Raw genomic sequence first — 13402 nt, forward strand, 5'->3', positions numbered from 1 at the left:
CGTGGAGCTTCCTGCCTTGGAGACAACTCAACAATAATCATGGCATCAACAACTTCTCTCCCAACTTGGGACTGGACCGGCACAAGCTACAAAAAGCCGTTGCACGGAAAACGGATAGGCCATGTATCGCCGCATAGTGCTCGCCTACTCTCAGCACTCCGCCGCTGGCAGGGTACTTGGACACCCATAATGAATGCCAAACTTGCGGCTCAGGTTCCTACGAACTGCACGCAATATTCGGTGGTCGACGGGGCGCAGGATGCTCTCAAACGCTTGTGCGAACTCTGCCACGATGAACTCCCAGGGGCCATACGTCCACTTGTGAGGACCGTCGAGATCAGTTCGGGGTCAGGGAAGGGTGAAGCGGTGCACTTCCCCACCCCTCTCAAAGAACAGGATGCTGTCGCGGCCATCAAAGGTCTCGAGGCCTGCCTCGCTGCAGCCATTGCTGACCTCCGGTACGGCATGAGCAGCCGGAAGATACAGGTTGATACTGATAAGGTTTCGACCTTCCTGATGTCCGCCTACCTCACCACTCTCGATGGCATGGGTAAGGCAGATCCGCGAATCAGGGAGAAGATTCCCGGTAAGCAACAAAAACAGAGCATAACCCAGTTTCACCGAGAGGGCATTGCTGACCTCATCAGACACGGACTTGAACCAAGCTCAGTCGGTACTGTACCGCCGCCTCTCGGCCAATCTCTACCGCACCAAGAACCCTGGGGAGTATTACCACATCCACGGCTCCCTCGACGCCGACGTGACGCTCGAGATGCTCGGCCTGCCCAAGCATAACCCAGAACTCACCGACTACCGCACCATAATCAACCACATCGAGTCAGCCGTCATGCGGTACACCACCGCCGAACTAGACCAGCTCAACCTACAAAACCGTCAAGCCGGCATCCAAGCCCTCACCTGGGACCAGTTCCAGCGCACCCCGCACGGCAGGGCCCTCGCCCAGCTTCCCCCCTTGACAGTCCGGCCCAACCCATCCGACACCACCACGCCTCCCGTCCCCTTCCCTCCCCCAACCGGGGCAACCAACCCGGCCGCCACCGCCCTGCGGGGGATCAAGGTCCTCGAGCTATGCCGCATCATCGCGGGGCCGACGATAGGCCGCTCGCTCGCCGCGCACGGCGCCTCGGTGCTCAAGGTGACCTCGCCCCACCTGCCCGACGTGCCCTTCTTCCAGCTCGACGTCAACACGGGCAAGCACGCCGTGCACCTGGACCTGAAGAACTCCGCCCGCGACAGGCAGGTCTTTGCCGGGCTGCTCGAGGAGGCCGACGTGCTGATCGACGGCTACCGGCCCGGCGCGCTCGCGCGGCTGGGATACGGGGCCGAGACGCTGGGCGAGGTCGCGCGGAAGCGCGGGAGGGGGTACGTCTACGTCGTGGAGGACTGTTTTGGCGGCGGTGATGCGGAAGGAGCCGAGTGGGCGTCCCGCGCCGGGTGGCAGCAGATTGCCGACTGCGTGACCGGCGTTGCCTGGGCGCAGGGCGAGTTCATGGGCCTGGACGAGCCCGTGGTCCCGCCGTTCCCCATGTCCGACTATGGCACGGGTGCGCTGGGCTGTGTGGCGGCCCTAGCGGGGCTGTATCGGCGTGCTACGGAGGGCGGGTCGTGGGTTGCCCGGACGAGCTTGTGTCAGTATGATTGCTTTCTGATGGGCCTCGGTATGCTTCCCGCGGAGGAACAGACACGATTGAGGGAGGTGTTTGGGCAGGGCGATGAGGGTGATGGGTTCTTTGCCCTCCGGCATAGCGACTCTGTGGACGAGGTTGGAAAGCGCGCACTGGCGGGCATGCGACGGACAGTGCCGCACCTGTTCGAAGGGGAGGGCATGATGCACACTGCCTGGAGCGAGGGATTCAAGGGAGTGGTGAAGTGGCCGAGCGAGGCTGTACATGTAGAAGGGCTGAGGGTCGGGCATGTGAGGACTGCGCGGCCGAACGGGTTTGACGTGGACGTTGGTTGGGAGGACTGGGAGGAGGATGAGATTGCGGAGGCTGTTGGGGGTTTGGAGGGGTTGGTTTAGTGAGACGTTAATCTCATGTTCGTTTTGTGTTTCTTTTTTTTTTTTTTTTTTGCTTCTCACCTCGGCAAGTTTGGGTGGCGCTAGCGCTGCTATTTCACAGGGCAAGGCGGGTGGCACGCTGATTTTTACTATCCATGGATGTTAGGACGTCGGCAGCGAGTCTTTATTACGTTGATACTATGTTAATGCAACCCCATTGGCGCCGGCTTGTGTTGCTCCTGTTCCCGTGCTGTGATGACTGCATGAATCGGAGGGCCACTTAAACGTTAATAGCAGACAACGGGGTGGATTGGGGTGGGAGGGCTTCTGGTGGTACATACTCATATCACAATCAGAACTGTCCAAATAGGAAAAGCAATCATGATCTAATGTTACCCGCAACCTGATTACGTTTTACACATACCAAACACCGTGCATCAGCATCAGAGCACCAACCTTCCCGGCTCATTCTCCAAAACAATCTTGATTCTCTCTAGGAAGACCTGGGCTCTCCTCTCCTCCCCTTTCGGCACCTGCAGACTGAAGACGTTCGGGCCCGTGGATGCACCTGGGAGCACAGAAGTCTTCTTCCCCGAAACCGGCTTGGGCTTCGACGGCGCCAGTAGATCAATGATGTCCACCTTCTTCTTGGCTGGCGGTGATAGCATAGAAGACGGCGGGAGGGCAGCAATCTGCGGAACGAAAGAACCCCGGGACACCTTCGGGCCGCCAATCTTGTCCAAGCCCAAGACCTGGTTGAACAATTCGTCCGCCGTAGGTTGGTAGCCGGCCGGGAGCGGAAGCTCGCCGTTTGCGACCTCGCTGGCGCGGGCGATGAAGGTCGACAGAGGGAGGAATACGCCCAGCGACTTCTGAATTTTCCTTTGCGCTTCGATGACGGCCGACAACGAGACGGGCAGGGCCACGAGCGACTTGACCGGGGTGGAAGGTGGCTGGACGGCAGAGGCAGCTTCCTTAGCAGGCTTCTTCGGCTCGGGTGCTTTGGCAACCTTGATATTGCTCAGATCGAGGTGCGATGCCTTCTCAAAGCGGGAGGACACCTCGGAGGGAGCCTGAGCGCTGATCTTGCCCAGGTACGCGAGCACATCGCCTTTAAGGAGACGACCGTTTGGCCCGGTCGGCGTGATGCCACTAACCGCGGATTCGTCAAGACCGTTCTCCTTGAGGAGATGGGCCACGGAGGGAAGCAAGGGGTAGGTTCGGCCTGAGCTCTTCTTTCCCGGCTTAGGAGCAGCCATTGGGGATGCGGGTGTAAAGGTCGCGGACTCGGGTTCGGGGGCAGCCGGAGTTTGCGTCTTCGGGGCCTCGGCGGCCCTGGTTGCTTGGGCGCTCTCGTCGGCGGGGATCTGCAGCGAGCTGATGTCGTCTCCTTCTTCAGCGATCACTGCTATGCGCGTGCCGACCTGCACACCTTTGCTGCCGTCGCCCTGCATGATTTTCATCAAGATGCCGTCCTCCTGGGCCTCGACATCCATTGTCGCCTTGTCCGTCTCGATTTCGAGGAGCACATCACCGGCCGAGAATTTCTCGCCCTCCTTGACCCTCCAGCTCGCAATGTTGCCCTCGGTCATCGTGGGGGATAGAGCGGGCATTGAGAAATTCTGGGCGGCTAGAGCGGCAGCCGATGTCCGGTAGCCTGCGTCACAGAAGCTAGCCGTGAGCTTGCGGACTTTTCGTCTCTCGCCGGGGGCAGAGTCCGGAACTGACCTCTAACAACAGCATCCTGTTTCAACGTGCGCGTCGCAAGCCGCGCAGATACGCGGCACGCAGCTGCAAAGGATGCCATAACGGCGATTGTGAGTGTGTGGAACTCAATTGAGTGTCCAGGCCGACGTGCAAGTCCGTGGTGGATCTCCGTTTTTTTTTTGGTTTTACGAGACAACTGGCGCCGGCGCCGGGATAGGCAAGCAGCGAGAATGTTGGGAAGCCAAGAGGAGCTTGGGCCACCACCTAAACTCGGTCCAGCTTCCCGCCAAGTTTGACCGACAGGGTTGCTCAGCCGGGACCAGACTCCGGGCCGCGCGACGGGACAGGATCCATTTTCGGCGTCTGTCAATTAGGGTGTTATCACGAGATGATCCAGGCTCCGGCAACAACCGCCAAGAACCCACGTCGCGCAAACATTGCGCCGGCACCGACAAAATTTCGGCCCCGCCAACCGGACGCAGCAACGGGCGATCGATGCTGTAGCATAGCCAATTGGCGCGAGAATTGACGTCGAATATACCGTCAAGGTATGTATTGACAGAAAAGCTATGCCTTCGAGTTCGAAGCTGATGACAGACCACCCCCAGATGGCCTCCTTCTCCCGCGGCACGGGGGCCCGTCTCCTGCTCCTCGTACGGCAACAAGTCCCTTGCGAGTGTGCCGCACTACAAGCACGCCTTGTCCTCCGCGCCCGCTTCTCCTCATCGCCCCGACTCTTTCAACAGACCGCCGCAAAGACATCTCCTAGACCGAGACCCGCCCCGAATGCTCCCGTCAAGCCCACACCCACACCTGCCGTCAGCTCCGCAGCAGCACGAGCTACCTTCCGGCCGTCCTCGTACGCCGAGCAACTAGCCCTCAAAGGGCGCACTTTGCTCTATGAGGCGCCCTCGCACCTTTGGTACCGAATTGGCTCCTTCTCTTCGGGCGCTTTCTGCATCTCGTACACGGTATATCAATACTGGAGCATTTACCTGTCCCCGCCAGACGGCCTCAGCTGGTGGATCCCACACGCTTTCGGTATCATCTGCGTCTTTATGGCCGGCATGGGTGGGTACTTCATAATGGGTGCCGGCCGCATCGTGCGCTCCATCGAGGCCGTGCCCACCTCGTCCATCGCAAAGCTAGCTACCAAAACCTCAGTCCAGAGCCCCATCATGATCGAGGTTGCAACGAGCCGGATGGCGCCCTTCTTGAGGTCCAAGAAGACGCTTCTGCAACCCGACGAGGTGCAACTACCATTCAGGATGTACGGCGTATTCGGCATGCTCAACCACGACGCGGCGGCACAGCGACCGTTGAGCATGATCGAGAGAGTACGTGCAGAGCGGGCAGCGCGCGAAGCCAAGATCCTTGCACGTAAGCATACCATGGATCATATCCTGACGTCGCCGTTCCGGGACGCGGCGAAAGCGTTTGGGGGTGCCTGGGCGGGGATTGTGCGGTCTTTCAACCGCGAAGGCTTTGCCAAGGTTAAGCTGGGAAACCAGGCCTACAAGCTTGACGTGTTGGGTGGTTGGGCGCTGGATAGTGGGCGAGCCATGGACAGACTGCTCTCCGTGAGGCCGAACGCTTTGAAGAATTGACGGGGGTGTGTTACTGTATGATACAAGCAGTAGGGTGTATGATTAGTACGTGCTACCATCCACCCAACACTGACGTCCTCTATGACGAGGAGCGATAACCCCGGCGAGAACTGGAACCATCAGGAACAGTTTGTGGAACCTGCTTGTCTGGTTGAGGGTTTGACGTTCGCCCTGACCATGCTGTTCGGAGTCCCGGATTCAAATTCCAGCCTGAGAAATACGCAATTCGATAACAAAGAGACCGTCTCCTGGTCGTAGAAAGCGTCTCACCATACGGTAGCCCACATAGAACTCCCAATCTCCACCTCTCCCTACAATGCCTATGCAAATTTCCATGGCTATATACTCCGTACACAGAATAGGTCATCAATATTTGTGTTAAGGAGCGTGAGGATCTAAGCTAAGGAGGACTCTTCTACCAGTTTCCCTTCTAGATTAGGAGACGCTGTTAGTCTCTAAATATGTACAACCTCGAGTCAGCTGTCTCCGGTTGCACGTTGCCATTACCTGTAAACTCCTGGTGGCTCCATCAATCTCTCAGTAACACCCCTTTCTACCTTTTGACTTGGCTTCCTTTTTACCAGCTTCTTCTGCAGTATTTTCCTAGAACTTCCACAGACCTGTGCGCGAATGAGGGAAAGAGATAGAGGGAGAATAATAAGTAGGTAGCAGCGTTACATTCTCTAACTACTCCATTGTCTCACTCCAATACTCTCTTGCCTATTGCACGAGTCTATCCTTCCACCAAACAGTCATAAAGCACGAGCAATATGGCCCTCGACGTGACGTCCCTGTACGTAGATTTCCCACTATAAGTTACTAATACAAAGGAAAGAGCCACAATCACATTTCACTTTTGGCCCCTATTCGTATCCCCTCCAGCTCTCCACTTACATCTATCATCAACCACCTCGGAATGTAACAAGCAATCAAGCCGTAACTGGCAACACTCTCCATGGGACGGCCACTTCTGGCACCTTATACGGTCCTGCGCCGCACTCCATTCTTTTACCTAGAACACTCTTTGCCACATCGTAAGTAATACTGAACCCCAATGGCCGCCTTTTCCAACTACCGGGAAATTCCTTTCTCCGTCCTCATAGGATACAGATATTTCTTCCCATCAGTAGTCTATGCTGTTGCATCATCCCGCAAACCGTTATACCCCCGCTCCAACATATGAACACATTGCAGAGAAGCCCCTCCCCGAGGTCCACACCGACACTGCAGACTTGCCGGGAACGTGTCCTTGTAGGATCACCAATGGGGCGAAAAGGCCAAGTCCGGTAGGGACTCGGGGCAAGTGAGGCGCATCACATCTTTTGCCCTACAACGCCAGTTTCTGAAAGCACAAGCCCATCCGGAAAAAACGGCAATCCACAAGTACTAGGTATGTCGCTTAGCCGCGGCTACACAATTGTCAAGACATTCGCCTCGTCCCCGTGTTACCATCACAGCCAATGAATTAAGCAACTCCCTTACCAGGTAAGTAGTGGGCAACAAACTTCGCGAGAGGCAAAGGCAACGCGGCCCATGTGACTCCTTGCCAAAAGCAGTAGTCCTCGTTTTGCCTCCCCCACACCATGCCTCTTACACGGGAGCGCGCAAAAAAAAAAACCGTGGCTCACTGGTACGCGCGAATGTCCTTACGTAGCTGGAAACCACCTTACCTAACGCGAGGCGAGGGAAGGCAGAGCTCGTGACTCGGTACCAAGGCGGACGGAAAGTTAGTGCTTCACTTAACTCTGGGCAACGAAACAAGCCGGATCTTGGAAAGTTGGCCGAAGAAAGAACAGTTTACGCGCCTCATCGTCCCATTTCCAGGGCCAAGTGAACTTGGCGAAGAGGGGTCGCCATCCATTGTCTTTTTCTTTCCTCTGGGATGTACTGAACTGCGAGTGCTTCTGAAAGGGGTTCCCCACAACCCAACTCCTTCGGACAATTGTAGATCTCTTCCCCCACAAAAACAGCGGCGGCTAAACCGCCGCCGCCTCTGCCTTGTGTCAGGCAAGACTTTTATTCCGTAATGTCAATCAACTAACAAAGCCGGCTGAAACAACCCGAACCCGTCAGACCGGGGGCTATATGTCGTGCAGCGATGGTATATGTATGTCCTTGTAAGTGGTGCAAGTGTGTGCTTCGTCTAGTCGGCAGGCGGTCAGCCGGGACCCCGTCTGTACTGCTGCAAATCATCGTCCCTGTCCCGCATGGCGGAGAATGTCCGACTTCGGCAATCTGGTGCCGGGACAGGGGTTGACGGTGGTGGAGAAGCGAGATCCGGGGCAGGCAAGAGGGGAGGGGGGGGGGTTGCGATCAACGGTTGTCGAACCAACCGAACCTCGACGGAGCTATTGCGGAGGCGGGGGATCAAGAGGGGGTGTAGGGTAGGGAGGAGGATGGAGGTATGCTCGTCATAGTCCGCTGCTCGCTGTCTTCTCTTTTACGGTGAATGTTTGTATACTTGCGTAGGTAGGAGGTATAGGTGGTTGGATGTTTAGAGAGGTCCGCCCCAAAAAGAACAGAAAAACAAAGGACAAGAAAGGACCCTTAGGTTGCCAACGGAAATACCCCTCCATGTCGGCGTTCCGTGTGCGGAAACGAAGGGACGGGAAGAAGAAACTATGCCTTCCTCAAACTAATGCAATGCATCTGCATCCATATTTCAGGCAATCCTGGGCCGCAGGCTGCGCACCTACAGAAACGCACAAATTGCCCCCCTTCTCTCTGCTTCAGAATCCTACATGGCTTGCTTGCATGCGCAACAGGAGAAGCGGTGAGGAGAGAGGAGAGGAAGGTTGAGAAAGTGAGTTAAGGGAATTGGCGTATCGTAGAGGAGGATGGGAGCGCGTGTGCGACTTGGGAACGTCCGACTAACTGACCTGGACCCCTCTGCCCCGCAGTTGAACCTTTTGTCCGTTCTGTTCATCGGCAGCGGTCAGAAAACCCTGCATCACGAGAGGGTGGGGGTCAAAACGGGGATGCCGGGGTGAAGACCACCCCCCGGCAACCCGGCAAGGTCAGTCACCGAATGAGACGACCCGGAAGCGACGAATTGGGCAAGCCCGGGGCAAGGGTAACTGGTTCAGTCACCGTGCCACCCTTGTGAACCAGGGCGAAACAAGGCTCACAAGCGCCGCTGGCGCTCTCGTGATTTTGCTTGCTGACCCCACGCTCGAATCGCCCATCACACATTCTTGCGGTTTACATTCCAGCATCGCAGCATCCCAGCATCCGGGGGCGCTGCGGGATCCAAAGCGTCATGTGCGCCATCATGGGGACGGCGTGTTCCCGCGGCCTTTGACTTTTTAGCGGGGCATCGAATGTTAAATACGTCATAACCAGCCCCTGGGGAAGGGAAATGTTCGGCCAGTGTTCGTCGCAAACTCCACTGGTCGAGCAATAACTGTGGGGTCCTACCGGCACGTAAGTGTCCAAGAAGAAACCTCCTATTGGGCGCGACAGCCGGCATGAAACCCAAGCCTACGAGTAGGCGGTGTTGATCTTCCTCACTAGGGTCGCAGTTGTGGGGTGGGATAGACAAGAAAGCCCTGGCTTGTTCGGACGGATCTGCTCGACGGTTGAACGAGATGCGGCCGCTGCTGCGGGTATCTAGAGATCTTCAGAGGTGGGTGTGCAAATTGACGGAATCGACGAGAATCCGCCGGCTCGAGCCGAGGCCTGTGAATACGAATACTGCCCGATTCTCTATGAGAGACGTTCCCGTTTTCTTTTTGTTTCCTTGCAGCTACCGAGCTCGACTGCTGCATCTCGCTTGGCTCGATGATACCCCGCTTCGTGTACGGAGTAGCAGAGTACACTCGTGGGATTGTCGCCATGGATCTGCATCTGATAACCCGTCTTCACAACCACTACGGTTTGGTGGAGGGGTCGAGCCCAATCATCCTCTGATGCCCAGGCCGGCAAATACTCAGCGACGACCAATAATAGATGTGGCAAAACGTGCTGCTGCCATCCAACATCCTCCTTAACCCAAGGGCAGTCGGCTGGGAGCGGTGAGGCTGCGGATGCTGGCTTGGGGCGGGCAATTTTACTGCCCATGATACTGCCGGTGCCATTCTGGCGAATGCCCCTTCATAACGCCGTGTGTACGTACCACATGACATTGCCGAGGTGTGTTTCTCGCGAGCGCTGTGTCTCTCCGACCATGACTTGAATTCCCCGCGACCCTCAAGAAAGCGAACGCGAGACAGGAACCGCAGGAAGTAGCCGTACGAGTAATGGGGTGGTGTCCGTCCATGGATCCTCTTGTCGCATGATCCCGTCTTGACTTGAGCGCATTTCCTCTAGGCCAGAGCAAAGGTCTCCCTTGGTTCTGGCTGTCGAGAAGCTGGAGACGGGGAATGATGTGGGGGTCAAACACAACGCGCCCGGGCCAAGCCCACGAGCGACAGAAATTGATATGTGTGGTTGCAGGGTTGTGCCAGGCTTGGAGCAGAATGACATGCCACTGAGACACCATTCCCAATCAGAGAGCGTCAAGCCTAGGATTTTGCGGAGTATGACATAATCGCATACTGCCGCTAGAAGTCGAGAAGGTGTGTTGCATGCATTTCATATCTACACGTAGAGGCATATCGAACATTCTCCAGGAATCAGGACAATGTGTGTATGATATTGGTAGTCCCAGATTTTGCGTCCCGTATCGGCAGCTTCAAACGGCTTGGTCTAGTCGCAAAAACTGTCAAGCGAGCGGCGATCCTTGCGCTCGGTTTCCGTTATTTCGTTGGCCGCGGCGGTTGATATATGTTTCTATCCGTCTTGCGCGGAAAACATGGAATCCATGACGGAAACACACGGGTTGGCGGAAGAGGGATACTATACAGCGCGGCGGCAGTTGTGCTATAGACTCCCCTAATAATAAGGTATCGAGAACCGGCAAACGCAAACCCTGGCCGGCTGGTTTATCCAGCGTTGGGTTGTTTGTGATACCATTGACCCGGGAGCTGCGTCGTCCAGGGTTGGCAAACCGTGCGCAGACCCTGCCACTTTGGCTGCAGACTCGCATTAGGCTACTAAGGGAACTGAACTGTCAGGGCATGGGTGCAACCGTCATCGCAAATCTCTCCTGCTTTCTCCGTTTCCCCAGCATCTCTAGCAGCTGTGACTGGCTCCTTTTGCCAATCGGCTCGACGATCTCGATGCTTGGTGATGTCTGCAGTCCTGCCTCCTCATGAAAGGCAGCCCTGTTGCCGCGGGCTGAAGTGTGAAGCGAGCCTGCAATCTGAGCGATTAGCCGCTAGCAGTGACGCATAAGGAGGTAATCACCGGTTCCCGGGGGGTTTAGCGAGAATCTGCCGGGCCCAAGTAAACATCGCGGCGCGGCGAGCATTTGAACAGCATCATGCCTGTTGCAGAGGGAAGTAATCGCGTGGCCGGCGAGCCAGATGCTTCGACTTTTGCTCCAGAGCACCCGGAACCTCGAAATTCGAGAAGGAAACACATGATGCCTGGAGAGGGATCTTCGGGTGGTCCCGGCTGTCAGGAGTGCACCTCCCTTTCCCCAAAAAGAGCACAATCTGAGAGATTGATTTGCTGATCTACCACATGGCCAAGCCCTTTCAGCTCAGCCGGTGCTCCAGATTGTACTGCTATGTACAGTGTCACCCACCGTGTGATGCATCCATCCCACGCCGGGGTTGATCATGGACCGAAGGGCATTCTCATATCGGCTGTGAGACAGTTAGGCATGCGGATGCATTCGTACTATGTGTCCAAGTTCCAACCGAGCCTCTGCAGCATCGCATACACCGCTCTTGACGCAGTCTTGCTGGAGAAGTCGGCTCACCGCAGGTATGTCTGCGCTTGGCCACTTGCATCGATTTCGAGACGCGCTGCATGCTGCGGGAGGGAGCCCTATGTATGAACGCTCCCCTTGTTCTAGAGCCGCTATTGGTCGAGGATGCAGCCTCTGAGGGCGCTCACACTGCGAGCCGACTTGGCAGAAGCTTTGCATTTCAGTGCGAGAATGTCTTACCGCGGTGTTGCGTTTCTGTCGTCATGTCTCTGAGGTAGATAGGTTTGCGACGAGCCTTCAGGTTGGGACGGAGGAGGATGCCGAGATCTTTCCGGGTGCAGTTAACTAGGTACCTATAACGAGCTCTGTAAGACGGCGTCCCGTCGTCGAGGAAACAAACGGAAGCGAAATGACGGGTGTGTTGCCTGACGCCTGGCAGCTCAAGCCTCGTTGCTGCCGCCATTTAATGCCCGATTTTGCTGCTGCGCATCAGTGAGGCACGGTTCTTGTATTTTATTTATTATATTTATTATTTTTCTTTTTCCCCTCCTGCTGTGGTGGAAAAATGTTGCGAAACAGGCGAGCCCCAGAGTCGATGATTGATCTCCAGTAGAGGATTGTTCCGACCGATCTCACGGCCGATGATCAAGGCCCTGATCACGGAGCTGGCCCTGACTGTGCGACAAGAGGCACGGGAGTCTAGCGGCCGGCTGGAGCGGGCTGTGGCTGCCAGCGGATTGGATGGAATGGACCGCGTGAAATTGCCCATTGCGCTAGCCCGTGGTCGCCCAGGATTTCCAGGTTTCCGCAGGCGACCCCGCCGCTAGCATGTCGTCCATTACCGCTCCAGGTAGGTGGGCGCCGCCTAACCTTGCAGGGGCGGGCTCTTGCTAGTGCCGCAAATCTGGACCCTTTCCGTATTTTAATATGGTTGCTGCCCGCCCCCTCACCACCAACAGAAGACCCTCAATTTTTCCTCTCCTCCCCGTCCACTTCTGCGTGTGGTTGCGACGAACGACGCAGCATTCAACGGCGCGTCGAGAGTGCGAGTGAGAGAGCGCGCGGGCAGATTCCTTGGCTGCTATAATACTCGACGTCGCTGCGGCCTAGCATCTTGATCATTCCTTTTACCTTCGCGCTCGCCTCAAGTCGTGCTGGGGACTGACTACCTGTCGCGGCGGCCGCGTCGAACGGATTCCGAGAGAACATCCGGGGATCGGATTAGGAGGACAGGACCTGCCTCACCACTAGGCCTCAGGCACGTGGCTGCGCCATCGAGTTTTGACTTTTGGTAAGTCCCGTCGTTTTCTGTCATATTTTCCCTTTTGGCCTTCTTCCCAGCCTGCCAGCGAGCGACCGCACCATTAGATCTACCGCCTTGCTGCATCCCCAAGACTGTGCGCCGCAGCGTTGGTGGTCGTCCGACAACATGACACCCAGGAATTTTCTTGATCATCTATCCGGTGACTTGCCTGCCAAACGCCAACGGGCCTTGGCCTCCAGCTTCCGCCCCTTCCTGTGTGCATGCGCGTGACCCATATGGCTCATTCCTTCCATCGCCTTGCGTTGCCGGGCCGGCCCCTCGGCCCAGCCCAACTGAGCGTATCGTTGGCTTGGCTTGGCCCGGTCCTTGAGCTGCGATGACGACGCCGACGGGTGCTGTTGCCGAGTGGAAGGATTTCACTGTCCGCGGCCTTGCTCCTGGCCCAGCTTTGGCCTTGAAACCGGCCTTCAGTCTTGAAACCGTGGGGAGAGACCTGCCGACCACACGACAACCGTACAATGACCGGACCGGACCACACCTCCGAGCATTTTGTCCCACCGAGACCGTCTTCCTAACCCGCATGCCCGTCTGCGCCCACCTACGCCCGCCTATAGGTTATATTGTGCGCCGCATAGCCGCTGTCCCCCGCACCCGACCGATTTTAGTCGACGACCTTTTTTTGCGACTCTGGCCGACTCACGCCGCACCTACCCACCACATTCGGCTTGGCTGTCCGCGATTATTGAATATCATATCCGTTGGCCGCCAAAGACTCTCTGGTCGTGTGCCTGCTTGTCCTCGCTGGTGGGCTGGCCTACCGTGCCTACTCGTCGGCCATACAACATTGGGCGTTTCTTGTGCGGGGTGATAAATCGCCAAACTGACATATGACGCTGTCCAGGCTGCTCTCCCACACCCGCCGCGATATAATCACCAACGCCGCTGGAAACGTAACACTCGCGTCCCGAGCCGTCGATAAGCGTTGGACCGAGGACGAGTTCACGATCCCGCGACTTCCCCGCCCTCCAGGCTTGGGACTCGCAGCCATT

The 13402-nt window shown here is 56.8% G+C and overlaps 3 protein-coding genes across 3 annotated transcripts; 2 read left to right on the forward strand and 1 right to left on the reverse strand.

Moving 5' to 3' along the window:
• Positions 1-39: 39 nt before the first annotated feature.
• MFIFM68171_10853 (uncharacterized protein) lies at positions 40-2041 on the forward strand (the record flags this gene model as incomplete). Its single annotated transcript, XM_071066272.1, has 2 exons — positions 40-586; positions 648-2041. 2 exons carry the CDS (start codon positions 40-42, stop codon positions 2039-2041), a joined length of 1941 nt encoding a protein of 646 aa, XP_070922373.1.
• Positions 2042-2463: 422 nt separating this feature from the next.
• PDX1 (pyridoxine biosynthesis protein) lies at positions 2464-3827 on the reverse strand (the record flags this gene model as incomplete). The annotated part of the gene is made up of 2 exons (XM_071066273.1): positions 2464-3677; positions 3749-3827. The coding sequence occupies 2 exons, from the start codon at positions 3825-3827 to the stop codon at positions 2464-2466; spliced, it is 1293 nt and encodes a 430-aa protein (XP_070922374.1).
• Positions 3828-4335: 508 nt separating this feature from the next.
• On the forward strand, positions 4336-5334 carry MFIFM68171_10855 (uncharacterized protein; the record flags this gene model as incomplete). The annotated part of the gene is made up of 1 exon (XM_071066274.1): positions 4336-5334. The coding sequence occupies one exon, from the start codon at positions 4336-4338 to the stop codon at positions 5332-5334; it is 999 nt and encodes a 332-aa protein (XP_070922375.1).
• Between the last annotated feature and the right edge of the window lie 8068 nt (positions 5335-13402).

Source organism: Madurella fahalii (genome assembly GCF_045866475.1).
Source record: "Madurella fahalii IFM 68171 DNA, scaffold_6, whole genome shotgun sequence".
In the NCBI taxonomy this organism is placed as follows: domain Eukaryota; kingdom Fungi; phylum Ascomycota; class Sordariomycetes; order Sordariales; genus Madurella; species Madurella fahalii.